This window comes from Numenius arquata, chromosome 2, assembly GCF_964106895.1.
Source record: "Numenius arquata chromosome 2, bNumArq3.hap1.1, whole genome shotgun sequence".
Classification (NCBI taxonomy): Eukaryota; Metazoa; Chordata; class Aves; order Charadriiformes; family Scolopacidae; genus Numenius; species Numenius arquata.
Genome location: NC_133577.1, coordinates 77,664,373 through 77,691,409, shown reverse-complemented (window position 1 = coordinate 77,691,409; position 27,037 = coordinate 77,664,373). Strand labels below are relative to the sequence as shown.

The 27,037-nt window shown below is 44.3% G+C and overlaps 1 protein-coding gene across 2 annotated transcripts; it reads left to right on the top strand.

The window, feature by feature from the left end:
- The first annotated feature begins 3,913 nt into the window (after positions 1-3,913).
- On the top strand, positions 3,914-25,472 carry RANGAP1 (Ran GTPase activating protein 1). Of its 2 annotated transcripts, none has more exons than XM_074168064.1 (16): positions 3,914-4,063; positions 6,211-6,348; positions 7,604-7,731; positions 8,646-8,705; positions 9,373-9,552; positions 10,856-10,990; positions 12,204-12,362; positions 12,552-12,665; positions 14,178-14,277; positions 15,011-15,095; positions 15,490-15,652; positions 16,148-16,261; positions 16,602-16,704; positions 17,443-17,531; positions 19,371-19,492; positions 24,019-25,472. In XM_074168064.1, the coding sequence occupies exons 2-16, from the start codon at positions 6,237-6,239 to the stop codon at positions 24,086-24,088; spliced, it is 1,734 nt and encodes a 577-aa protein (XP_074024165.1). In that variant the 5' UTR covers positions 3,914-4,063; positions 6,211-6,236; the 3' UTR covers positions 24,089-25,472. The 2 variants fall into 2 exon arrangements, with proteins under 2 accessions (XP_074024165.1, XP_074024166.1); XM_074168065.1 differs by lacking the exon at positions 3,914-4,063 and adding an exon at positions 4,503-4,789.
- The last annotated feature ends 1,565 nt before the right edge of the window (positions 25,473-27,037 follow it).

The following is a 27,037-nucleotide window of genomic DNA, read 5'->3' as shown; positions in this document are numbered from 1 at the left end:
TTTGGGTGGAAAGGAATACACAGTGTGTGGATATATAGCACTTTATTATTATATTATACACAATTGGGTATTATACAATATGTGTGCATTATATATAATTTACATGTGCATGCATATATATTAATATATTAATATCTATATATATGAGTCTTGGCACATTTTTGGAACAGAATTTTTGGCTTGTTTTCCTCCCAGATCCCTCAATATATCCAGAAAGTAGACTGAATCTCCACAGCAGCCAAATGCCGGCAGAGCCCCCAGAACGGAGCTGCCAGTGGGCAGTGGGGGCCCAGCAGCACACGTTTTTCTGTTGCGGGAAAATGGCTGTGAAGACAGAGACACAGGGACCACCTTAGGCAGGGGGTTCATCCATCCATGCCCAGCTGCACTACCATTAACGCCAGGTAACCCTCTCAAATGGGTTTTATGCTCGGCTCCCAGTCCAGCCTCCCTGGCAGGTTTTCCTCTCCCTAAAGGATTCTGTCTACCGTCACATCACCATTTCCAGACTGACGCTGGTTTAAATGATCACCTCTTTTCCACTGTAATCAGTGACGTGTTTACTCCTCGGCGTCTCGCTTCTCTATTTACAGTGACCTAAACCAGTGTCACTCTGTGCTTTGCAGCTGAGCAGCTCCGACAAGACCCAGAGGCAGGTAGAAGGTATCATCTGAAGCGTACTAAACTTGTTCAGTATTTAAAACACGTTGATCAGAAAAGGAAAGCCTTTATTATATTGAGTAGGATTGGCTTCTGGCAGCTCTGTCAACACAATAAACTGATAATTTCGGAAATATAGGCCGTGAATTGTATAATGTACCATATGACACTGGAGAACACTGTTTTACACTCTTTGCAATATTTAATCACAGTGCACTTTTAAAATATATATTGTTATGATCCAAAGATTGCTGTTTTTCATGGATAGGACAATGTTTATTCTTATTTCCTCTTCATCGGATTTGTTACCTCCTATTTTAGGCAATGACACCGTGCCAAGGAGTAGAGTCTAACCAAGCTGGGCCTCCGCTGTAGAAGCCGCTGGGCAAAATGTACCTGAAATGACAATCCCTGTTGAGAGGCAGCTTTGGGCGGAAGAAGGGTGGTGCAGGCCTGGGGGAAGGAAAATAAACTCAGGGAGACCTGACACGCCAGATCACACTGGGAGGGCAGTGTCATCAAATGAGTCACAGAGCCCAGGACGCCTCCAACCCTGCTGCACATCTGAAAGGCAAGACGTCGCAGCAGGACGAGAAGAAGAAGAGGGCTTAGGGGGAGCTGAGGAGAAAGAGGAACAAAACCAAAATCTACACACAATCAGGAGTTACAGTGGAATAAGCAGTATTTTTTAATTCAAGAACATTTATTTTCAAGACTGAGTTTCCCCATTGAACGTCACAATATACTTCCCTCCAGCCCAATTTCCTTTGCCTGCAAGGTCGAGAGGTGGCCTGCAAGGCCATGATCCAGCACGTACCGCTCCTCCCATGAAATAACATTTTTCCTTACTGGTTAACATGAAGATTGTCTCCATTTGCAAGCACAGCTATTGAGGTGTTGTGTGCAGGTAGCCAGCAGGGTCAAAACGACACCAACTCCTGCTACAAACTAGTTAAAGTGCCATAAAAATTACTTTGATCTGTAAAGCTATTATTTTAAGGAGAATAAATCTACCAATCCATGCTACAGTGGCGCAGCACACCTTCGTCCCCATATAGCTGCATCCACAGTTAAAGACTTCATTCTCACCCCTCTGGCCCAGGTAATTAGCCAACATTTGGGAGAAAAACAGAGAAGGGAATTGGATTAATTTAATATAATTTAATATAATCCTGTTTATTGCTAAAGATTGTAAGGAACTAAAAACAAGTGCCAAATTCCTTGCTTACATTTTCAAAGTTGAAGCTCTTTCTTGAGATCACACTAATATATTCCCTCATCTGCTCTAAGTTTTCTGGCAGCTTTATGCTTCTCACATCCAACTGACCTAGTTAGTGCCTCAGCTTCTTAATTTTCTTCAGTTGCAAGTCAAACTCCTCTTATTATTTATGATAGTTAAATTTTGTTGAAGTTTTCTATCCATTTGCTGTACCAGTTTCTGGCTTTTAATCTTTCCACTCTCATGCTCCATGAAGAAACTTCATTGCTTTTTGTATTCCCCCAGAATGGAGGAGATCTACCATGCCCTTCAACCTCAACACAGTTTTCCAGGTCACCTGGCATTGCCAACTACTGACATTCTTTTATTGGGTCCATATAAGCATTTAGTAATTGTTTCTTGGAAGAATTGTGAGAGAATGAAAAATGCCTCTTGTAATGTTGTGGGACCAAATGGCAGAATATATCCAGCCTGTTACCCACATCAATCCTCATCTCACCAGGTATCCGCGGCTGCCACCTGAAATGGTACCTATGTCAGTATCTGCAGGTCACATCTCAGAGAGAAGGGATTAGGTTCAAAGGGTGTGCAACAGCACTGCAGTAGCAAGCAGGTTTACACACAGCTCACCTTGTCATAGATTCATAGACTTGTTAGAGATGGAATGGACCTTAAAGATACTTCAAAGATTCCACCCCCCCTGCCATGGGCAGGGACACTTCCCACTAGATCAGGTTACTCTAAGCCCCATCCAGCCTGGCCTTGAAAACTCCCAGGGATAGGGCATCCAGAACTTCTCTGGACAATCAGTTTCTCAGCATCCTCAGGGTAAAGAATTTCTTCCTGATATCTAATCTAAATCTCCTCTCTTCCAGTCTAAAACTCTTACCCCTCGTCCTATCGCTACACTCCCTCTTAAAAGAGTCCCTCACCATCTCTCCTGTAGGTCCCCTTTAGGTACTAGAAGGCTGGTATAAGGTCTCCCCGGAGCCTTCTCTTCTCCAACTCTGAACAGCCCCAACTCTCCCAGCCTGATCTCACAGGAGAGGTGCTCCAGCCCTCTGATCATCTTCATGGCCCTCCTCTGGACCCGTTCCAACAGGTCCATGTCCTTCCTATGTTGGGGGCGCCAGAGCTGGATGCAGTACTCCAGGGGGTGTCTCACCAGACTGGAGTAGAGGGGCAGAATCACCTCCCTCAACCTGCTGGCCACGCTTCTCTTGATGCGGCCCAGGATGCGGTTGTCTTTCTGGGCTGCCACTGCACATTGTCAGCTCACGTTTAGCTTCTCAGCAGCCAACACCCCCAAGTCCCTCTCCTCAGGGCTGCTCTTAATCCATTCTCCACTGGGTGGAGATTTGTGCTTTGGATTGCCCTGACCTACCTGCCCATCAGATATACTTCTATTTCTATACCCAAGAGGAAAATATCACACACAACATACATATGAAGCCATCGAGCAGAATGATGCTTTCTGCATCCTTAAGCAGGGATGCCTGCGCACTCCTCGCTGAAATGCTTTCCTTAGCAGTTATTTGACAATAACACATTAAGACCGAAGATGAGATCTGCAGAGACATTATTAAAAATAAAGGTTCACTCGTGTGCACTCGTGTCCCACCCGTGGGTATGCGGGAGGCCTGCCGAGCAACTCGGAGCTCCTCCACCGACATCTTCCCTGCACGCCCCTTGTGAAGGAGGCTCAGGCCGCACATCGCAGAGCCGCTCAGCCCCCCGGGACCGCTGCCACGGCGCCCCGCGCTCCCGAGAGGCAGGAGCGGCGGCGGCTGAGGGCAGGGCCACACAGCCCCACTCGCACCGCGGCACACGGGTGGGACAGGGCCCGAACCAGGCCCCGGCCGCCTACACACACCCTGACCCCGCGCGAGGCATGCCGGGTACTTCCCCCCTCCCACTACAACTCCCGGCGTGCCCCGCGGCACCGTAGCCCCGCCCACTCACCGGTTGCGACGCGCCGGCCGTCAGCACCCGGCGCGGGGTGGGGGCGTCTCTGTGACGTCCCGCCGCGCAGCCAATCGCGGAAGGGAGAGCAAAACTGCCGGCTTTCAAATCCTCCGCCTCCCCCACCCGCTCTCCACCCCGTTCCCCCTCCCCCATCGTTCCCGGCAGCGGCGTGAGGGCTTGGGCCGGTGCCACTCGATCGCCTCCCCCGGCGGCGCGGAGGTGAGGGGTGGTGGGGCGGGGGGAGGAGAGGCGGTGAGGCGGCAGCCGTCGGTGGTTGGGGGAGTGGGAGGTGTGCGTGAGGTGAGGTGAGGCGAGGCGAGCCCGCAGACTAACATTCCCCCCCCCCCCCACCTTACCATCCCCCCGCCGCCGCACCGGCTCCTCGCGGCGCTCCCACGCGGAGGCGAGGGTACCCACCCCCTCGTGGGCGCGGGTCACGCGTGCCCGGTCGCCCCCGCGTGGGGCGGAAAGGGGGCGGCGGCGGCCGTTATATGGGGCCGATAGGGGTGGGTGCCGCGGGGAGCAGGTGGCGGCGCGGTCGGCGCTCGGCAGCTTCCTCGGGGGAAGAGAGGAGCCCTCGGCGGTGGGAGGAGGAGGAGGAGGGTAACCTTGGGCTGTCACCCAGCGCTCCCGTGAGCCCGGCGCCGGGCCCTCCGTCGCCGCGAGAGCGGAGCGGGCTCCTCCTTAGGACAGCTCGGCAGGGGCCCGGCGTGATGTCTGTTGGCGTGGGCAAGCTGTTGTAAACAAAGCATTCGGCTGGACTAACTTTTTTGACCGTCAGGAAGCGTAGAGCTTCATACGGTCCGTTAGCAACGAGGAAGCCTCTCCTCGGGCATTTCCAGGTCTTGTTTGTATTTGCCAAACGTACTAACTCTTCAATATACTTAATTTTATCTTTTTTTAAAAGCTTTCTCTGCAGAAGAACTAGCAGTGAAGAGGCCTCTGGTAGGTTGATGATTGGGTGTGGCTGGCATGTTTGCAGTAAAACACACTTCAGGATGTGATGGTGGAGTTGTATGTTGAAATTAGGAAGAAGCCTGTGTGTAAGGTGAAGAAAGTAAAAGAGGTTTAGGAGTAAGAGAAGCAAAGGGAGTGAGTGCAGCTGTAGAGTGTAGAAGGGCATCATAGTAGAACAGAACTAATTTTTTAAACAGTAAGGTGATGAGCTATTCAGAAGTAAAGTTAATAATTGAGCTAGGTGAACAGACTGATTTCTTTGGATCCTAACTTTTGTTCCTGTCTGGTAAAGCCTTCATGGCTTGGAGGATGTCCTCGCTTTCTTCCTTCTTGGTGTTGGATTGGTGGAGGTTGGGAATATCCATCAGTCTGGTGTCTGTGTGGCCTGGTAGGAGTGGAGTAAGTTATGTGAGCATCTTTCTTCTGGCAGTACCTGCTTGAGAGGACAGTCATCCGAGAAAAGTGATGTTGATCATCTTTGGAGATGTTTTTTTTTCCTCCCCTGTGTCCAAAAGCAATACTAAAGTTAATGAAAGCTGAAGAGAAGCTGTACTCTGGGGAAGCCAAAGGCTTCACAGATAGGTATCAGGGGAAAGTATGTACATACAACTTTAATTTATGGGGTGTTTTAAAACTTTCCTAAATTAAAGGAGTGTGCTCCGTTTATCCTGCTGGATGAATAGAAGCCAGTTACTTCATGCAGTGATTGATATTCATTAAATAATGCTATGCCAGTGCTGCTAGGCATGGCTAGCTTCAAATTTATGCCTCAAGGCAAAATGTTTGCTAAGCCATCATCAATGTAAGATCATCCTGTTTAATGTGTGTAGTGAATCTGTGTGGCACATCCGAAAGGAAAGAGAATCCACAAAACAGAGAGGGTTTTGTATGCAGCACACATGGTGTTTTCAGCAAGTCAGTGGTTCTAGAACTGTGCTGACAAGGGCACTACTGGGGATATCACTGAAAAGGAAAAGCGGTTGTGTTCATTCTAGCTTGCTTTGGAGAACAGGGGAAATGCGCAGCATGTATAATTAAAGGATGCAGTTTGGGGAGAGAGGAATGTTACGTTTTAATTGTGAAAGTGTTGTGCAAAGAGTAATGTCTTAATGTGGCCTCAATCCATAGTTTTAGCTACTGGTTATTTATGAAGCTTACCAACTGCATCAAAACCCAAGTCTTATCAGTATTGGAAGAATCAACACCATCTGACTGGTTGGCTTTGGAATATTAATCTAGTCTGGCTGCCATAAGTGAGCTATGGGGAAAACACTAATGATGCTGAAAACTCAATTATATATCTCAGGAACAAAAGCCCCATCAGTGTTCCAACAAATATGATTATTCATACAGATTATGTGTTGTAGTTTGCTTTTTTTTTAATGTTACAATTTTCTTTTGATTGACAGCTCTTAAAATTTGAAAAAGGAGAAAAATGGCATCAGAAGACATCACTAAGCTTGCGGAGTCACTTGCCAAAACCAAAGTGGGTGGCGGACAGTTGAGCTTCAAAGGCCAGAGCCTTAAACTCAATACAGCTGAAGATGGTAAGAGAAAATACCCTTGTGTTTGGGAAGTGTCTCCCTGAAATTCTAAAGTCTTGTGGTTAACCTCCTGCTCATCCTGCATGGACAAGTTGTCATAATATTAGCTGTGATGCAAGGGGTCATCAGCTACAGCTGCTTCTGACACAGACCTCTCCTTCCCTTCTTGTACCCTGCTTTGACCTGGTGCCCTGGCCGTGCTACAGCTGGCAGAATTGAGGCTTGGCTCCCTGGTGTGTAACTTGTGTCTTCTTAGCATTCTCTCCAAGTGCTTTTGACCGTCGCTGTGCATTAGAAGTCAGTGCTTCTTTTAAAAACACTAAGCAAGTGGGTGACAGATCTTGGGACAAGTAGATGCTTCAAAGACCTGCACAGAGGAATGGCCTGATATGTTAGTCCACTGCAATAGTCCAGTTTCTTCCCAAATTCTGACCAATTTTTTTAGACTCTTCTTGTGTTTTTTTTTAATCTGGAATATCTCTCTTGCTGGTGTATGTGTATTTCCCAAGTAAAAATGTCTTGCACTGGATGCTAATGTAGTAAATATCTGGAGAATATGGTTATATTCTTAGATCAACACTTCTGCCACACCAAAAAACACCATGTTCTTCAGAGAGGTTATTTGCTACAGTGCATACCTTTTTTACTGATTCCAAGGTGATGCTTTGTTTGTGTGCTGTTTTAGTAGTGCAAAGCCACTGAATTATGGGGAAAGGATTTGGCACTTGGGAATGATAACAAACGCCCATTGACAGGAGAGACTCTACAGCCTGCTCCTGTGTCTTGCATGGGATTACTCTAGAGTTAAATTTTTCCACTCTGACATGTTTGCTAAACAGGCATCTACTTTTGCCAGTCAGTGAAAACATCTGCCTGTTGAAGTGGCACCAATTGCCATCAATTTTTGGCTTAGTCCTTGCATCTTTGTAAGCACACACACACTCTAGCTTCTAAATCATGTGCTGGATGGCAGAGGAATCTTACTTAGGAAGTAAAGAAACTTAGTTTTGCAAATGGGAGGATGGCTATCAGAGAGTAGAACTAGCAATAAATTATGAAAAGGCAGGGTGGGGAATGGTGGATGTTCTCTTTAGTGACCTGACACTTTAGCTCTGTTGCTGTTTCAGGATTCTTTCAGATAATATTGTTCAGCTGTTTTCGCTAAGGGTAGAGTTGAGCAAGTAATGCTGCATCAGAGTGTTACTGTGATACCTTAGATGATAGTTAAAAGGCCAACTGGACTATCTGCTTTGTGCAGCTGAAGAAGTGATCAAGCAAATTGAGGAATTTGATGGCCTGGAAGCTTTGCGCCTGGAAGGCAACACGGTGGGTGTGGAGGCAGCAAAGGTCATCGCCAAAGCCTTGGAAAAGAAATCAGAACTCAAGGTGAGATTCTCAAGTGGGTGGTGGTGAAAGGAAAGAAATGTAGAAACGATGAAGGCCTATCTACGCTCTTCCTGCAGTAGCCTGCCTTGAGTTAGCCCCAAAGCTTTCTTGGTGGCACTTCAAGCAGGAAGAGTAACCATATGAAAATATGGCAGAACCTGGGGACTTTTGGATAGTGGGAATGCTTTCTGCATTCCTAACTGTTCCTGTTCAGAAGGCTTAAAGCTGGGAAGCTGTGCAAGGAAGAGCGGCTCTGCAGAGGACATGTCTGTAAACAAAACACTGTGGCAACAGAACTTTAGTTCTAATGGAAAAGCTGGGTCATATCTTCTGGAGAACGATCAGTTCTGGAGAATGAGTCTTCAGAGAATGCCTGCCTGAATAGGGAAGAAATGGAGGACATGCACCATGAGATTTTTTCTATGTTTTCCAACTACTGCTCTAGCCTAATGTTAGGAGGCTGCTGTGCTGCTAGAGGCAATGTCCCTTGCAGGAGAGGAGTATGAAACCTTGATTCACGTTAATCACCCAAGTGTGGCTTTTCAAGCAAGTCCAGATTGTTGAGCTCCATACCTTAGTAAAATCTGCATTCCTAATGTATCCTTCAGTTTCCTGCCGCTTTTTCCTGCGGTAATTTTCTCAGCAGAAAAGAATTCCAGCTTGAATGCAAGCAAGAATTCTCATACAGTGTTGTTTACAACGTGCATTTCAGTGGCTTTATGTCCTTGCAAGTGAAGTAATTGTAACGTTAGCTCTTATAGCTCTTCAGTACAATCAAATGACAAGCCCAAGGGAAGGCAGACAGTATTAAGCTGTCCCCAGTGATGTAATGCAGCTTGTGTGTGTAAACCTCTGTACAACTGTGTTGTTCTAAATATTTTTAATGGCTTTTATCTGTATGTTTCTTATTTTAGAGGTGTCATTGGAGTGACATGTTCACAGGGAGACTAAGGTCTGAGATCCCTCCTGCTTTGGTAAGTAAAAAGTAGGTCTGAGACTTCTGACTAATATAACTTCTTTTCTCACCTGTCATGCTTTTTGTGGGAGTATGTTTTTTAGCACGGAGCTGATCTTTACGCTGTTAACACTAAGTGTCTCAGAATAGGTGGGTGATTCTTTTTTGCTCCTTCTGTATGAGGTGGAGAAGAGTTGATAAAGGCCAAATGCAAGTCCATGCTAGTGAAGAAGCTTGTCACTGGGGAAAACATCTTCATGATCTGATAAACAGAATGGAAACTAAACTTTTTAAGTAAAAGCATATGGCCATCTCTTCCAAGAGCATTACAGAGCTCCCCACTTCCTTGAGTCCTGTAAAGCAAGAACATGATAAACTCAACAGAATGAAAACAATATTTCTTTTAGCAGTGTAGAGGGGGAAGCTCACTTTGGAAAAAAATCTATATTTGACCTAAAGGGATGGGATAACTTCTTGGTAACTGCCTTATGGTTATCTTTAGCTTAATTTGTGCAATTTCTTCTCTGGCTTTAGCTGTAAAGCTTTATTTCCCCATGCAGCTTTGCTGAATGTCTTCAAAGTGGAAGTTTTTTTGCAGTATCACTGTCATACCTAGCCACTGCAGTGATGCTGTCACTAAAAGTTAATCCACTCCCTCCCACCCACTGCCATCTGTTTCCTTACAGATCTCTTTGGGGGATGCACTCATCACTGCTGGAGCCCAGCTGGTGGAGCTGGACCTGAGTGACAATGCCTTTGGGCCAGACGGTGTGCGTGGCTTTGAGGCACTGCTGAAGAGCCCTGCATGCTACACCCTACAGGAACTCAAGCTCAATAACTGTGGCATGGGCATTGGTGGTGGCAAGGTAAGGGTTGTTTCCTTCTTGGGAATGAGGTCAGAGCCAGAACTTGGCTTCAGACTGCCCTACACAGAATCACGGAATGGTTGAGGTTGGAAGGGATCTTTGGTGATCGTCTAGCTCAATTTCCCTCCTCAGGGCAACTAGACCATGTTGCTCAGGGCTGTGTTGGTCAAGTCTTTAATATCTCAAAGGGTAGAAACTTTACAGGCCCTCTGGATAGTCTGTCCCAGTGTTCAACAACCCTCACAGTAAAAAAACGGGGTTTTGTGTTTGAATGGAATTCTGTCTGCATTGCTTTGTGTGCATTTGTGTCTGGCTCTGCCTTCTTTACACCACTTTCTCTCCCTATCCTGTTACTCTGGCTGTTCTTACATGTGGGTAAGATCTCCCCCAGAACTTTCTCTTCTCCAGCCTTAATAATCCCAGCTCTCGGCACTCTCCCAGTATGTGAAACTCCCCAATTCCTTAATCATCCTTGAGACCCTTTGCTGGACTCACCCCAGTATATGTCCATGTAGGAGCCTGGAAATGGACAAAGAACTCAGATGCATTTCACAGGGCTGAGTAAAGGAGAAGGATCATATCCCTTGAACTGCAACATGCCTTTTCCCAAGACAGCCCAGTAGACTTTCTTTGCTGCAAGCACATATTGCTAGCTCCCAGTCAAATTCTCACCCATTAGGACCCTCAGGTTCTTCTCTGCCAAGCTATTTTGGCCCCAATGGACCCCTAGCTCATGCTGATACGTGGAGTTATTCCTCTCCATTTGCAGGACTTCACCTTTCCCTTTAAACTTAATGAGATTCTTATTGGCCCATTTCTTCAGTGTCAAGGTCCCTTCTCTAGGTGTTTTCATGGATAGATTGCTGAAATATGAAAAGCTCATCTCTTTTTCCAGGATAGGAAAATGGTTCTATCCGAAACATTAGATTCCATGTCAAGAGAGCTAGTAGCCTTGAATTTGAGAGAACAGTATTACCAAGCCTAGCACTAAAGGATGCCTGTTGGATGAAGTGGAAAACCAGGCCTAACTGTCATTATTGCTAAGACCCTACATGTTTGCCTGTGTGAGAATTGAATGTTCTTAATGGGGTCAATGTGTTCCAGTGTTGCAAAATTATAATTTCTTGCATAAGACTGTAGTGTACAAGTGTTGTAGTTGCAAACAGTTTTACTGTATACCCTACTGCAGAAGCAGGTGCATTTCAGCAGTGACTGAAGTATTTCTTGAAAGCTGGATATACAAAACACATTTGGATTCCTTCAGAATAAGATGCTGAGGTAGTATAAACTGTTTTATCTCTAGATATTGGCAGCTGCTCTGAAAGAGTGTCACAGGAAGTCAAGTGCCCAGGGCAAGCCTCTTGCTTTGAAAATATTTGTGGCTGGCAGAAATCGTCTGGAGAATGATGGTGCCACTGCCCTGGCTGAAGCCTTTGGGGTAAGTACCAAAGCAGAGCTTCTTGACAGCAAATTGGAGCAAGTTGTGCTAAAGTGTTAATGCTAAAGGTAACATATGCAGAGCTTGCCTCAGCTTGGAGGCAGTGGCTGGTTGTTGGTTCACTAAAGCAGTGATGTTGTTTGCTGAAACTGGGGCCTTCAACAAGTGCAATTAGAATTGAGGACTGAATATTTGTGGGATGTAAATTTCCAAAGACGTAGGGAGTGGCTGTGTAACGTAGTTCTTGAGGGAGAAACAGGCATTTCTTAAATAGATTAATAGTAGTCCTATTTGTTCTCCTCCCTCTGTGCTAATGGAGGTTATGTGGCACTGGGGTAGATGTACCAGCTGACCTTGTGAGTGCTTCTCCTTATTCAGTCATCTGGCAGAAGCAACCTAGTGTTTTTGTTAGGATGATCCTGTGAGGGCTTTAAATGATGCGTAGCTTTCTTCAGCTAGGATAGCTTCTTCAGCTGTCCCTGGCCAACTCGCACTTTTGTTGGAGGAAGAGAATTTGGTGTGGCTGGCACCACATACTTCCCTTTCCCTTCCTCCACTGATGCCAAAAGTAACTTCTGAATTATAATGGATATTTTCAGGTATATTAACAATGATATTGCGGGTTATAGGCTGTTCTTTTTTGTAAAGAGCTATCTGGATGTGGTTTTGACTAATGAGCAACCATGGCAAAAATAAGACTTCTTAAATACTTGAGAGGCATGTAACAAAGTGATTCATGAGGAATTCAGACTGAATGGCACTACCAAAATGGGATTCATTGTTGTATTTTGTGACATGCTGTTTATTCCATAAACAGTGTTTGTACTAATTTTCTTATGGGTTTGCGTATGCAGTCAGGGTGAAGTGTAGATCTTGAGACACTGTATCCGGTGATGTTTCTTGGTCTGTTTGAGGATTGTTGAGCCACAAGTGAAGAACTCTTGTTGTAAGGTACCCTAGAGCAGTCATACTAGGAGGATACTACCTGTGACTCTTAGAATCAGGGGCTTTATATTAATCTGACATTTGCCACGAGCATGCAATTTCACTTAAATATGTGACATAATTGCTGGTAAATAGTTCTGTGTAGAAGAGCTAATGGAGTTCTGAGTTGGAGGAAAACAATTGTAAGCAAATCCTAAAGAGTGGAGCACTGTACTTGAGTTGAAGTATGTCTTCTAACAGCTTTTTTTTCATTTGCATCCTTTCCCAGATCATTGGGACTCTAGAAGAGGTCCATATGCCACAGAATGGAATTAACCATCCTGGCATCACGGCACTGGCCCAGGCCTTTGCTATCAACCCACTGCTTAAGGTTATAAACTTGAATGACAACACCTTCACAGACAAAGGAGCTATTGCCATGGCAGAGGTGAGTTGTTCTAAGCAGTTGCTTTGGATTTGTCTTCTGTCTCCCAGTCTTCTCAAATATAGTTAGCATTAGCACCTCTGGGATGGTGGAGCCACATGCCATACTGTGGTAGGAAAGATGACCTTCCAGGATTGATAGGACATTCATTTACTTCCAAGTCTGTACTTCCAAATTTGTGCTGTCTTGCAGACTCTGAAGGCGCTTCGGCAGATTGAAGTGATCAATTTTGGAGACTGTCTGGTGCGTTCAAAGGGTGCTGTTGCTATTGCTGATGCTGTTAAAGAAGGGCTTCATAAATTAAAGGTATTGTCGTCTTGCTGTTCAGCTTTGAATCTCTTTTGAAAATGCTTTGTTTCCTGGTTTTCTGTCCATTCTCCTACAACTACTGATTTTTTTAAAGTGAGATTCACTTCAACTTGAAAGCAATAAACATATCAGTGCCATTACCACATCCAGCTAGGACATGTACATGTAGAGATGTATCAATGATCTATTTAGTCTCTGCTTGATGTTTTTGAAGCTGTTGGTCCAGGTCAGCAAGGGCTACTCAAGAAATCTGGTAATTTCTGCTTTTAGAACTTCTCAGAGGGTCATGAGCAGGGACTGAGATGTTCCTCCTCATGAGCAGCTTGCAATCTCTTCAGCATTTCGGAGTTCATAGAGTTGATGCTTTCTCTTTGTTAGGATATGTATCAAAGGTCCAAATATTTTTAGGTTTTTGGCAATACCACAGCCTCCTACATCAGTATTTGCACAGGACTTGTATTTGACAGCATTCTGCACAGGCCTAAGTCCAGTCAGTAATGTCAGTAAATTAGGATCTCTAAAAACACCTGCCATGGGTCACAACTGCACCAGAACAGATGCTGAACACTTAATTCCCAATCTTGCAAGCTGACAAAGACAAAATTTCAGCCAAGTGCTAATATTTATTTACATATATGAACCTGGTGCAGAAAGAAGTAGATGCTTTGTGATGTGGGATCCCTTGCTCGGGCTTCTGCTGGTTCTACTGGAAGGTATGTCTGAACCTTCCAGGAAAACTTAAGTAAGGATTCTAATGGGAGTATTGAGATGAACAGCTGAAAGTTAGATCCTTTTTTCCTAGAGCTGAAGCAGTTAAGGGGGAGGGTAGCATGAAGCAATCATGGCTGATCCATCTGTTCAAGGACTGCTTCCCTTTTGCTGTTAATATTAACATCCCTTCTCGGGAAGGATTGATTGAGCACAATGTGGGGCGGTGGGGAATGGTGCCTAGCTGTTGAATAACTTTACTCTTAGTAGACTGTCCACGCTGTTTCTCTGCTGGCTGTGTTTATCAGCAATAGTACCACTCGTAGCTTGTCTTTTGAAGGCTTTTACTTGCACCCTGACTGTTCAAAAGCAAATGTGTAGTCCATTTAGTGTAGTAGCTGCCCTTCTTCAGTAAGACTCGCTGGTGTGGGAATTCTGGAGTTCTCTTGTGATCTTTGAATAAGTGAAGAATAAGTCAGCTGGTTGCTAAGGACTGAAATGTTTGCTACCTTTTAGGTGAGCAGTCAGAATGGTGTGGTCTCTGGCTATTCTAGTAAAGTGATTACCTTCACTAATGCTGCTCTTAACAATATCATGTTTCAAAATGCCCCTTTTAGATGAAGTAGGAGTACGTGTCAAGTTTTATTTCCAATTAAAAATGCCTTTTATTTTTTTGCTAAGAGCCACTTCAAATGAGAGTCTTTCTGGAACACAAGTGTGCTGTTTCCGGAACACGTGAAGTTTATGGGGATGATAGATGTTAACAGGAATTCTGCAAACAGATTTTCTTCTCCTTCTTAGGAACTGAATTTGTCCTTCTGTGAGATCAAACGAGATGCTGCTCTCACTGTTGCAGAAGCTATTGAAGATAAGGCAGAGTTGGAGAAATTAGATCTCAATGGTATGTTTGCTAGATCAAAGTATGTCTAGTCTGATCCCAACTAAACACCACTAGGAAGAATGTTGACACTATCACATACTCTAGTCTTCAATTGTCAGCATTTTAAAAATGGTACTCTGAGATTGGCTGAACTTGGATGACCTCAGGACAGGAAGCAGTTAGATCCTGAAAGTTTTCTTAAGCCATGAACTCAGTAAATTGTTAAAGTTAAGCAGTTTCAGTGCGTCTTGTAAGGTGTAAAGATTAAATTGATACCTATACCTGTTTTCAGTAAAACTTTTTAAATTGTTCCTTGTGATCTCAGATATTTCCTACTTGCAAACAAAAACCTCTGTGTGCATCTCTGCAGAAGACTGGGGGAACTTTGACCTGTGTTGGCTTTTGCTGTTCATACCTTAGGTCCCTGCATTTCAGTGGTACTGTGCTGTGTGTTCTTGTTTTAGAATAGCTGAGAGCAAGACCTGTTTCTAGAACTAGCAGGAAGTCTTTTAAAAACACTCTGAAAAATTAGGGGTTGGTTTGTTTCCAACCATTGTGTAATGATGCTGAAACTTACTTAACTGCTTGATTCTTGTAACTGAAATCTGCATTGCTGCCTCTAAGGTGTTGTGTAGAAATGACTGATAACTGTTTGATTTCAGAAATAAGAGACAGACAAGAGTATACAGCTAAATCCTCCAGAATGAACTTGTGTGCATCTGTTAAGTCTAATCCCTTTTTTCTATCAACCTAGGTAACTATCTGGGAGAAGAGGGATGTGAGCAACTCCAGGAGATCCTTGAAGGCTTCAATATGGCATCTGTGCTGGGATCTTTGAGGTAGGTAGGGCACCAGAGTTTAAATCAGGAAATTTTTGTCAATGCTTTCATTCACCTATCTATTTGAAAGTAAGAACTGTAACATTGCAGATGAATGTTACAGTGTGCAGTGTGGAGCACAGTCAAGGGATTCTATAAGCAGGATAAGCCTCGTGTCTTGTTTTCATCAATGGACTTACCTTAGTGTTATTGATTGCATTCCTTACTCTTTGCTTGCTATTGTCAACTGGGTGACTGAAGCCTGAGTGTCCTCTGAATCTGTTGTAGGTGGAGATGCACTTATTGCAGTAAGACTTGAGGGGAGGCTGCTTTTTTTTAGTTTTGAAAAAATGTTTGAGTTCCAGTGTACAGGAATTGTAAGTGTGTAATGTAACATGTAACTCTCAAACTTTAGTGATGATGAAGGGGAAGAGGATGATGATGAAGAGGAGGAGGAGGAAGGTGAAGCTGAAGAGGAAGAAGAAGAGGAAGAGGAGGAGGAAGAACAGCAACAACTGAAGGAGAGAGGACAGGGAGAACAGGAGTCACTGACTCCTAAGAAGATAATTAATTCACAGGTAAGCTTACTTCCAGATACATTTGTTTCCTCAGCTGGAGGAGAGTAAAGGAGGAAATGAGATCTGGAGTGAGTCTGAACTTGGAGTGCTGGCAGGCATTCACATTCCTGTGTGGGCTGGCACTGTAGTAACAAGCAGGGAGAGAACACGCAGGAAATAAAGAAAATGTATGACTTGGAAATGTGTTTTGTTAAAGTGTGCGTGTGCACGTATGCATGGAGAGAAAGGGCTGAATAGCAGTTGTAACAAACACAGGTAGAAAAAGTCTTCCTATGTCCAGAAAATGGTGAGAATATTGTACATGCAATGCCATGCAGTTGTGCTAGCATATTCTGGCTATTCCAACTCTGGGCTCATTCCAGCTTCAAATAGTTTTCAAATAGAACAAATCCTGACCTGATGTACCTGTGTCCTGACCTGTCCTATGTGCCTTTGCTGCTGAACCAGTTTATTTACTTCCAAGAGTAAACTTGAGATGGATTCTGCCTGTTTCAGGATTCAACTCCAGTGCCATCTCCTCCTGTGGATGTTGCCACGTTCCTGGCTTTCCCATCACCAGAGAAGCTGCTGCGACTAGGATCAAAGTGCTCTGTGCTGATAGCTCAGCAGGTAGGTGAGCTGGTGGTCTTCGGTGCTTGATCCTCTCTCAGAATCATTTAATCCCCAGAGGTAACTTTCTCTTTTGAGACCTAGATTTGTGTCTTCTCCCCAGTGTTCCTGAGTAACCTTATAGAAGCAGAATGATGCTTACACTGGCCTCGGAGCTTCTACATAGAGTGACTTTGTCCCACAGTGTTACTTATGCCTTGTGATATGGCCAAGGCAAAACTCATGTCAGTCAGCTGAAGGCTGTAATTCTTGTCACAGCCCTAGCAGAGCCCAATCTTCTGTACCTGACAAGCACTGAAATGAATGACCCCTTATTTTTTAATATTTTTTTTAATTTCAGACAGATACATCTGATGTAGAGAAAGTAGTTACAACTCTCCTAAGGATATCCTCGGTCTTCAAAGATGATGCTCCAGTGAAAACAGCAGTGCATGAAACAACAGGTGACTGTGCCTTTCTTCACTTCATAGTGTGACCTGCTTCAGCATCAAGGGCACCGGTGCGATGCAGAGGAAGGCCCCTGTGGGCCAGGCCATGGGACTGTTTTGTTCCTGGTAGCAGGAAACCCCAGATAAAAGTACCACGCTGTGCTGCTGTGTGGAGTGAAAGCAGAGATTCATTCTGAACTGAGCATATCTTGTGCTTCCAGAATATTGGTCCTGAGGGAGCCCAGGAAAGAGCTGGACAAGTTTTCTCATTGTGTTTTCATTCTTTTTGGTTTGAGATGAAAGGTGAAATCTTGCTGGCCTTCAAAATCTTAAGGCTCTAACTCTTGCTGCTCTACTTCATCTGAACATATAAATATGTATGGATGTATGTAGCATGAATGTTCGAGTGCATTGAGTAGGGCATTTTGTGATGCATAGGCCTGAGGTCAAATTGCTTATGAAGCTTGACAGTGTGAAAATTTGGGGTGGTTTTGTTTTTGCATTTTTGGGTGTAGTGTTTTTTTCTTTTCCTTTGTATCAGGCCTTATACTTAAGGACTGGGTTTTATCTGTCTCAGTGTTTCGTAGGTTATTCCTGGTCCCTGCAGAGACAGCTGGAATATCAGCAAATATTACCTCCCAAAACTTCTGTAACAGCTGATACTCCCTGAGGTCCTGTATGATCAATCTTGAGCTTAAAATATGTAACATCCCTTTCTGAATTGCTTAATATGATGCATTTATTTCTTTTTAGATGCCTTGATGAGAAAAGCCTTCACTTCTGCGACATTTAATTCGGATGCATTCATCACAAGTCTCTTGATCCACATGGGACTACTTAAGGTGAGGAAGCAGGAAAGAGTTAAGTTATGGTCTGTTTAGACTGTTGAAGACCAGACTTGGCTGGGTTTTGGGTAATTATGTTGCCATGGAAGCAGCTGGGTGCTTGTGCATGCCTGATGCCCAGGGACAATGGAAGTCTGCAGGTCCAGCAGAAACTGCAAATTACAAGGTTGCATTAGGATGAAGGAGGTGTCAGCTCTGTGTACCTCTTCTGCTTAGTGTGCTCTGTGTTCTCAGTCATCACCTAAAGGTAGGGAGTGTCAGGTAAGGAAATAGTGCAGCTGCTGGACTATGGTGTCTATAAAAAAATCATGTCTAGGAGTCTAGTCCACAATACTATTATTGTGATCCTTTAGGGATCCTTTAGGGCATCTCTTAGTAGCATGGCTCAACAATGTATATCCAGCAACTTATGCTAGATCAGTAGCATTCAACATCATGCTGTGGAGTATCTTTGACAAATTCTAGAGTCAAATATGTAATTACATGGAATAAACTTCCTCATGAGAAAAGATGGAAACCTGCAAATTGCATTAGAATACCTATAGCTTTACTTCTGGTGAGATAACTGGGGAGAGGTTCTGTCTGCAAACTTAGGTAGCATTTATGCCTACTTGTGCTACAATAGTTTCTCACTGCCTTAAGACCTGGAAGCTGAGAATGAAACCAAGACAATTCTAAATCACAGAATAGTAATAATCAATATTGTAGCAGCTTGTTCTTAATTAGGCTTATGGATTTCCTTCTGGTAATGTCCAGCTTGGGATACAGACAGCTGTTGACATGCTTGGGTACATCTTAATTTCCTAAAAATTAGTTTAGCCTTTCCCTGTGTTCATTGGACATTTGACCAATGCTGAGCATCCCAATTGTCAGGTCAACAGAACCCAAGATGACTTTCTGTTCTGCAGAATGCTTGTTTTGGGGACTCCCACCTACCTTTTATCTCACACACACAAAAAAAAAAAAGCAAATACACGAGGCACAGAGCATAGACTTGTGCTCCAGAAGGACTCTTTCAGACTAGGAAGTCGTGTTGACAGTAATCCCTTGATCAGCCAGGTGATTGTCCTGATATAGAGGACTGTTGATGATTTAAGTATATGTGGAAAAGGAGCAGCTTCCATCACTTTTTGTCCCACATAGCTGGAAGCACCCAAGCAACAGATACTCTTAGCACCACGAAATACAAGGTCATATACACCTGGGAGCACAGGTGTTCCAGATCCTGCCTACAGAATGAAGTGGAGAAATCAATGAAAACAATGTAAGACTTGGGATATGTAGGTTAGCATCATGTTAGGAGCAAGAGTAACTTGCGCATCATGTAAGCAGAGGGATGACTATTAGCTTTGTCTTGTACATAATTGTGAGACCAGCTCTGGCATTACTTCTGGAGGAAGCCTGCTGAAGAACTGGATATGGAATGAAAACAAGCTGTAGAATAATACAAGAAAAATTCATGCAATTAAGGCAACTGAATTCTTTATGAATTGAAATCTGGTGGGATTCCTTAGGAGAGCACTCTGACACAGGGACTCTGAGAAGATTTGGCTGTTTCACTTTCAAGTTCATTATTTCCCTTTCCTCATTACTCCTGCTGGCAAATAAGTTGTAGAGTGTTCTTGATGCTCTTTATTACAGATGTTGATGCTGGGAGGCTATGGAGTTGCTTACCTTTGTCTTGAGGAACATTGCACTTAATCGAGTGAGCAGCTTTCTCTCCTGCAGTGTATGGGAGCACTTCGTTCAATGGAGAATTCATTGCCTCTGTGAACTACGGTGGATTAGATAAAATAGTGATTGTCTGATGTCTTCATCTTCTCGTCCTTTTCTCAGAGTGAAGAGAAGATCAAAGCTGTCCCCAGCCTCTATGGTATTCTTATGACCTTGAACCATGTAGTCCAGCAGGATTATTTCCCTAAATCCCTGGCCCCAGTTCTCTCAGCTTTTGTCACAAAGTGAGTATTGTACTTCTCATGCCGTTTTCTCTGTGGGAGCTAGTGAACTGAGGGTTAATAGCTACACACAAGCTGTTCTGTTAAAGCCCCCTAGATATCCGTTCTGAAATCATGGAATTAATAGTTTAATGGGCCTCTACTTTTATCTTGCTTACTCCAGAATGCAAGGTTTAGAGGAAATAAATAAATAAAATCTTGACCCTAAAGAAGAAATAGTGGAAAGCTGGCTTTGCAGCTAACTGCCTCTGAAGCAGAGACTGCTAATGCCGGTCACAGAAGAGGTGTTTTGAGCTTAAGGAAACCTGCTGGGTTTCTGGCCACTGCTTGAGTGAACTATGGGAGACACTGGATTGAACTGGACCCTCCAAATAATCCTTCTGAGGGTCAGCAGAGGTCTATCTGAATTGTCATGCCCTGTAACACTGAGCACTGGTAGATCAAAACAGTGCAAAACACAAAGACTGAATTTATTCCTAAATGAAACTGTTCCTACTGTGACAGCAACAAGGGTAGTGATTTTTTTTTTTTGAGAACTAATTTGGGAGTGTAAGTGTTGATGAAGCTGCTTCTACTGCCTACTTCTATTTAAGATTGTTACTTCTAGCATAGGTATAGAATAAACCCCCACCAGCTTTAGTTTCTTTAATATCTTAAAGCAGAGATAATACAATAGTAGTGGAAGCCATATCTCTTCTGGATTAAATCAATATGAACTTTAGTGTTGATGAGACTTAGAAGAAACATCCCAAATAGTCCTTTCCTCCAGAGAGCAAGAAGTTCCAGCAGTCAAGGGGAGAAACAGTCCAAAACTATCACTTTAAGCAAAACCAGCAGAGATCTGAAATCCATTTGGAACTTGGTGGCTCTTTGGCTCAGCATGGACCATGTGCCACATAGGGTGAGAGCAGCTTTTTAACAGGGTCCAGAATGGGGCTTAAGCCTTCCTGATTTTCACAGTATGGATAAGGTAATATGCAGACACCTAGGATCTCTTGCTGATGAAAGGCAGAGGCATCAAATATTTGTGGCCGGTATGAAACACAGACGATAGGAATGCAGTCAAGTATTGGTAGTGAGTCTTTTCTTAGTTCTACTGGGGTTGGAAGCAGGCCAGCTGTGATAAAGGAGAAAAATTGTTCCACATGCTGATGAAGCTGTCAAAGCTGATGTGTAGCAGTGGTATGTGTCCAGCAACCAGCCATGCTAAGGTCAGTTTTGGAAAATAAAACTATAACTAGCTTGTTTACCCATGTGCAAATACTAGACTAAAGGCCCTTCTGGTAGAATGGTTTGTCTCCTCTTTGGCTTGATCAGGCTAAGAATTAGGCAGTTACAAGCCAATGACCGTATGCTTTACCAACTGAATAAATATACCTCCAACTCGATCGTTATAGATTTAAGCAAGAGTTATCGGGACTTGCCATGTGAAGCTGTCCAGACTGATCACTGGATTTCTGCCGTTTCCTACACTGCTGCCTGTACCTGTGATCTTGTTCTTTGATCAAATAATTATGTACAGTGTAAGGATCCAATACCAACCCTAAAATAAAAGGGTGAAGAAAATGATGGCTTATTTCTTCATCAGGCACTAATTATGCACAGACCCAGCTTGACCAAAACAAGTACCACTTAATGTCTATCAACCCCAGCCCTCCAAACAGAGGATTTAAATCATTTGAAGCTGGGAATACAGAAAAGGGGACTTTTGGTTCAATGCTTTTGACCCTTCTAACTGCTTATGTCAGATTCCAGTGCCTAGAGTAGCCTCATAACTCAACTTGAAGTGTCTTTGTAAAAAAACTTGCTCAAAACAGACACTTGTTCCCCTCTCCCTGTAAGTGTGTGTATAGGCCTCTCCCAGGTTCCAGGCCTGCAAAATTCCAATAACTATGTTTCATCTGTGGATGATGCTGTATGTGACAAAATAAGAGTAAAATACTTGTCTTAATGAATTAATCAACAAAAACTCCATTGAATCCATAGCCAGCACTTCACTATAAGTAGAGGAGGAGAAGGTCTCTTTCTGGAAGTGAGAAATCATTCAGAAGTCCTGTAGAGGTTGGGTGAGAGCCAAGAGTCTCACATTAGAAGGCCTACCAGGTCTGCCTGCCTGTATGTAAGGATGCTGATGCCAAGCCTGAGGAGTGTCCTTGGTGCTGTGAATTTCTTGGAGCTGAAGCCTTCTCTGATTTGCAAACCTCTTTATTGCAAGGTGTAATATTATCATAGGGAAACTTATGTCCTGTGCAGCATAATGAAGTCAACACTATTCACAAGCAATATGCCTTTGTTTTATAAATACATATAGTTCTGAAAATGCTTTCCCTGAGGGAAATCCTATTAAATCCTTTACAGTTGCCTGGAGAGAACAAGAGTAGTTCAAGAACCACAAGGTCCACTTAAAACAGCTTCTCGATTAACCTACACCCCTCGTCTTTCCTTGGAATTCAAGGAACAAAATCACATCCTAACCTTAAATCAAACTTCTGACTAATTAACCTAGTAATCTATAGAGCTCTATTTCTGCAAAAAATCTGCTTCCACTCTGTCAAACCCACGAGTCCTTCATTTGCAGCAAACCGGTATGCATTTTTGTGATATTTTCTAAATTTTTCCTTTAGGAAATCTGGAAGCTCCTTTGGGCTTCTAGAGCTGTAATATTTTTGTAAATGCTTAAGTTAAAGCTTTGCTGCCTTTTGCTGCAAGGGGTTTACTTCTGGAGTAGTCATTCTACTCCTTTCGTTTGTGATGGTGTGGGTAATGTTCTCTATTCAAAAAATAATAAAATTACCGGTAGGGACTGTAAGCAGCATCCATCTTACTCTGCTGCTGTCGGTCCTTATTTTCTTTTTTTTGGACACAAGAGGGTGCTGTGAATCCACCTGTGGTTTTCCATGAGTCTTTAGGTAGGAACACTGAATGTGTGTATTTGCCTGCCTGCTTGTCACTTGCTGGAGGTGGTGATGGATATTTTTTTTTTTTTTTTTTTTTGGTGAGTGGTGTTTTTTGTGTGGTGTTTTTTTTGGTCTTAGCTCTTTGGTGGGTATTTTGGGGTGGTTTTTGGCTTTTCTTTGCTGTTGGATTTGGATCACATCACTGGCTTCTTTCAATAGCCTATAGCACAGAGTGGGGCAGTTTAACGCTACAGCAAGTAGGGAGGCTCCTTGGTGTTAGAGGAGGCTTGATGTTGGGAGTGGGGTCTGAGGGAGCTTGGCTGCGATAAATTCCAAAAACAGGGAGCTGTCTAGACAAAATCAGCCTGCTTATTGCAAACAGGGCTGAGTCTTCCAAAGATGACAACTGAAGTACCTCCCCAGCCGCTTTGAAGATAAACTGTTAGTTGTAGTTGTGTCCTGCCTCTTCAGTGAGGGCCACTGAATGGCCCTTGGGTGGACCGCAGGGGTTAACTCTTTTCCAGAATGTGCTTCTCTCAAACTGTAGAATACATGGAGCCCTATACTGGCCTCGGCTGCTGTTGCTCATGTACTATAAATCCAGAGGTGAACTTTTTGCTCCTACCTAGATATTCCTATCTTTATTTCAGCTCCCCCTTCTTTCCCAAATTGAGTAGACCTCACTGCTATGATGATTATTTTGCTGTGTTGGAGTAGGGGGAAGGTAAAATTAATGACTTGCATTCACAGAACAGTGAAAAACATTGGATTAAAATTCTTTGGAGAAAGTTCTCAATGGATGGATACAGGTTGCTAGAAGTTGCAGTAATGCTTAGAGAACGGTTAGCCTGTGGAGACAGAAATATACATTTCAGGGAGGTGATGGAAAAGTTAGGGAGATCTACCCCCACATTAACTCTGATGTAACTATAGTTCCATCACCTAGTTTCAAGGAGCAGGTTATTCTGCATGAGGTAGACCCTTGCTATGGGCAATCTCTGTGCCAGGTGCTTTCAGCCAGTGGTCTCCAGGTTCCGTGGCCTATTTGTAATGCCCCCCAAAAAGTGGCCCAGCAAAGCCAGTCAGGTGTTACTTGACCGCAGGGGTGGGGAGGGCCTTTTTAAAAGACTTGAGCCCTGAGGCCAAAGTGACCATCAGGTCAAAGAGACCAGATAACTGGGTGAGGAAAAAAAAAATTGAGTATGAGCAGGCTTGTCTTCTGTGTTTTGGGGCCCTAAATGTTGGATCTCTATGGAAAATTTCATTGCTGGGAGGGAAAGGGGCTTCAACCCACTTCCTGCTACCCAAACTGAGATGCTGGACTGCAGAGGTCAACGATCTGCTGCTGATTTTTGTACCTGTAGAAATAAATGTTCTGATTCTTGGCCATTGTTTTCCTGACTTGGACTCAGCAACAGGAGAGAGAATTCTCCACAGCAAGCTCTGGATGGGAAGCAATGATCTGTGCAGAGGTCAGAGAATTGTTTCAGAGGAGATGACCAAGGGAAAAAGACAGAGTTTTGGGCGTGCACGCCCAGTGTGTTAGAAATAGTGTTTGTTTGTTCATTCAAAGTCAGATACAAAGCAGTTCTTAAATTTAGTATTTTAAATCTCTCTCTCCTCTTCCCACAGACCAAACCGTGCTCTTGACTCCTGTTCATTTGCTCGCCACATGCTCTTACAAACCCTCCACCAGCTGTAAGAGGCAAGAAACGACTGCTGTGCCCTTCCCTCCTCATAGGACTGTTGTCAGCAGAGAACTCGGAGCTGCATGATGGGAGAAGATCCTAGAGCCCATACAGACATGCTGTCCTTTTTTTTTTTTTTTTTCTTGTTTTTTTTCTCCCTTCCTCTCTCCCCTCTAGGAGGTCTTGTCCTTCCTTCTGCTTCCATAAACTTGGAGAAATCCTTGAATGTTTTTTTTTTTTTTTCTACTCCTTGTGAAATGACTCCCTGGTCTGCAGGGCAGGTGCTTATGCTAGAATAAGTCACTTCTGCTCTGAGCTCTGCATGAATTACAAAGAAGAGTCCTCCACTTCAGTCACATTGTCAAGGGTGTGCCGAGACTCACACGGGGCCCAGAAGCGCTCTCATCAGGAACAACCCAGTTGTGCATTTTATTTTATTTTATTGGACTGTGACTCCTGCCTGATAGCATTCAGTGCTGTGCAGGAGGGAGGCTATGCTGCTGCCCCAACTCCTGCTTCTCCAGGCCGGGGGAGTGCTTGACCCCCTTCTGCTACTGCTGGGTCAGAGGGACAAGGTGTGCTCCCCTTTGTATCTTCTTTCAAGTCCATTTGTCAAAGGCAGCATGTGGCTGATTTGTATTTTAACGTACTGCTCCCCTGCTGCTGTGGCTTGGAATATTTGTGTAGTGTGGCTGACCCTGGTGGCCATTGCTTAAGGGAGCAAGCATATTTTTATTGTAAATTTGTTTTTGCTGTTGCCTGTGTTGTTCCCTCTTCCTGCCCTTTCCCTGTCCCTTTCCCTTCTCTTCCTAATTAAATAGGCTTGGTTTGGAAATGTATTCCACAGGGATTTCATAGATTGTATCCGTGTTCCCTTTCTCCTCCCTTTGACAAAATGTGGGGACTGTGTGCAGTGTTCACATGTTTGAAAGCTGAGCACGTGTAAGAGCATGAAGAATTAGGGCTGTGCTGATCATTTTTTCTTGAGCTGAAGCAATAGCAGCAGCTGCCCCCAAATCTCTGTGTGGAAGATTGTCCGTGTGCCCACACGTGTTTGTGGTACCTGCCTGTAGCGCTCCTGAGTGGACAAGCTCATCCTGCTCCCTCTTTTCAAGTCTGTGAGAGTCAGTGCAACCCTTTCTCTTTAGGTAGCAAAGAGTTGTTCCTTCCCTCTCTGCTTTCAGTTGGAGGAGGCTGCAGTATGCATAGGTCCAGTGCCAGGAAGAATTCAAGGAATGGAATTAGCTGTCCCTTCCCTCTGAGAGGTAATGTGTGCCACAGCACCCAGGGGGCACACGCTGGGCCTATATGCAGGAAAAACTGGTGTTAACTCACAGGGAAAAGGGCTTGGGGCACTGGATTGAAATAAAGCATGTGGTATGTGCAAGACCTACTTGCATGCACTCTCTGCTTCAATTCCTCCAGGTTGTGGGCCTGTTCAAGGCAACCACTGGGGTGGCTGGGGGAAGTTCTGTGTGGCTATGATCTAGCCGGCTTGGGAAAGCAGCGTCTCTCGTCATGCTGGCAGGGAAGGTGCTGGCCTTTATGTAAAAGCAGTGTCCCCTCATTAAACAAAAAAAGGCTGCCCTAAGGCTAAGAGAAAAATGCATTTTCTCCCAGTTTCTGTGACTGAAGCTGGAACTCCTCTGTGTCCAAATTGGTAAAACCAAACTGAAATCAAAGTACCTTGCACCTACAGAAGGAGTTTCAATCACTGCAGGCCAAGCCCTGCCTCCTTCACCTCTTCCTATTCCTTCAGCTGTCTCTTGTAAAAGCAGATTCGTTAAGTTTTGCCACAAGTTTGAGGGTAAAATCAAGACATAAAAGAATCTGTATTTGCTGTAAATCTTGAACCTATTGTAACTTTCTGTAGAGCTCCCTGGCCTCCTGCTGCTCTTCAGGTCCCTCTGCCCTGGAGAAGCATTGTGGAGAAAAGGAACTTGATACCAAACAGAGATGCAGAGACCAAGTCAAGGGGTTAACCCTGGGGGAGGCCATCTGCACTGGGTTCCATGGAGCATGTCCTGCGTGCTCCAGCAGAAGCCTGTGAAGGTCAAGAGAGATGCTGCTGCTTGTGCAAAGACCTGTGGGTCAGGTCACAAGGAGAACCTGTGTGGGAAGCTTTGAGTAGCCAAGCTGTAGCAGAACAAGTGTGAGATGTTGATCCTTAAGCTCTTTCACGAGCAAGCAATATTTAGAAACAGGATTTTCCTGGTGCTGGTGTTCATTGTCAAGGTTAGATGCCTATAGGGAAAAGGGGTGTATGAGGGTAGAAGTGACAGGCTCTGCAGAAGACAGATTTGCTTCTAGGTAGGACATGGAATCAGAATTGCCTTAAAAATGGCTTATGCTTCAGGATTAGAAAAAAAAAAAAGATGGGAATTGCTGGCTCTGGTTTACATTAGAAGTTGCTCCCAGAGGATGGTTTCCCAGCAGTGCCCTGGAGGAATGTGGTCATTCCAGTGCTGCTTCAGCCTGTCTTGTGCAACCGTCTCACCCCAAAAGGACCACAATTGTTGGAAGTATTTTTAATTTGAATTTTGTTAGTCCAGCAAAGCAGTGGGGATGAAGAGCTCTGTCTGTGGGGCAATTTTGGGGGTGTCTGTGAGCAGTGAATCCCTGTAGTGGTAGTAATGGGACTGGGCTCCTTGCAGGCCAAGGTGAAACATGTTCTTTAATGCAAAGCAGAAGTATCTGGCCTAGCAGAGGTGGGTTAAACCCCAAGTGGAAGTTCAAGTGCGCTGCCTTCATGTCCTATGCCCCACCAGAGACATCAAAGTCTGGCTAGTTCCCTGTAGCCTCAGTAGGTGGTGAGATCATTGATGGTGACATCATTGCTGGGTAAACGAACAAACTAAAAGCCCATGGAGAGATTGGAGAAAGGGCAGATGAGTTATTCAGTGCCCAGTTACCTGGTACCACACCTCCACCTCCCTGTGGTCCCCCATCAGAGCCCAGGCCAA

Bases quoted from the DNA above. Each gene is read 5' to 3' on its own strand.
- RANGAP1 (XM_074168064.1), top strand. From the start codon at position 6,237: ATGGCATCAGAAGACATCACTAAGCTTGCGGAGTCACTTGCCAAAACC. The intron at 10,991-12,203 runs GTAAGTACCAAA...ATCCTTTCCCAG, and splicing joins CCCTGGCTGAAGCCTTTGGG to ATCATTGGGACTCTAGAAGA. The intron at 14,278-15,010 runs GTATGTTTGCTA...CTATCAACCTAG, and splicing joins GGAGAAATTAGATCTCAATG to GTAACTATCTGGGAGAAGAG.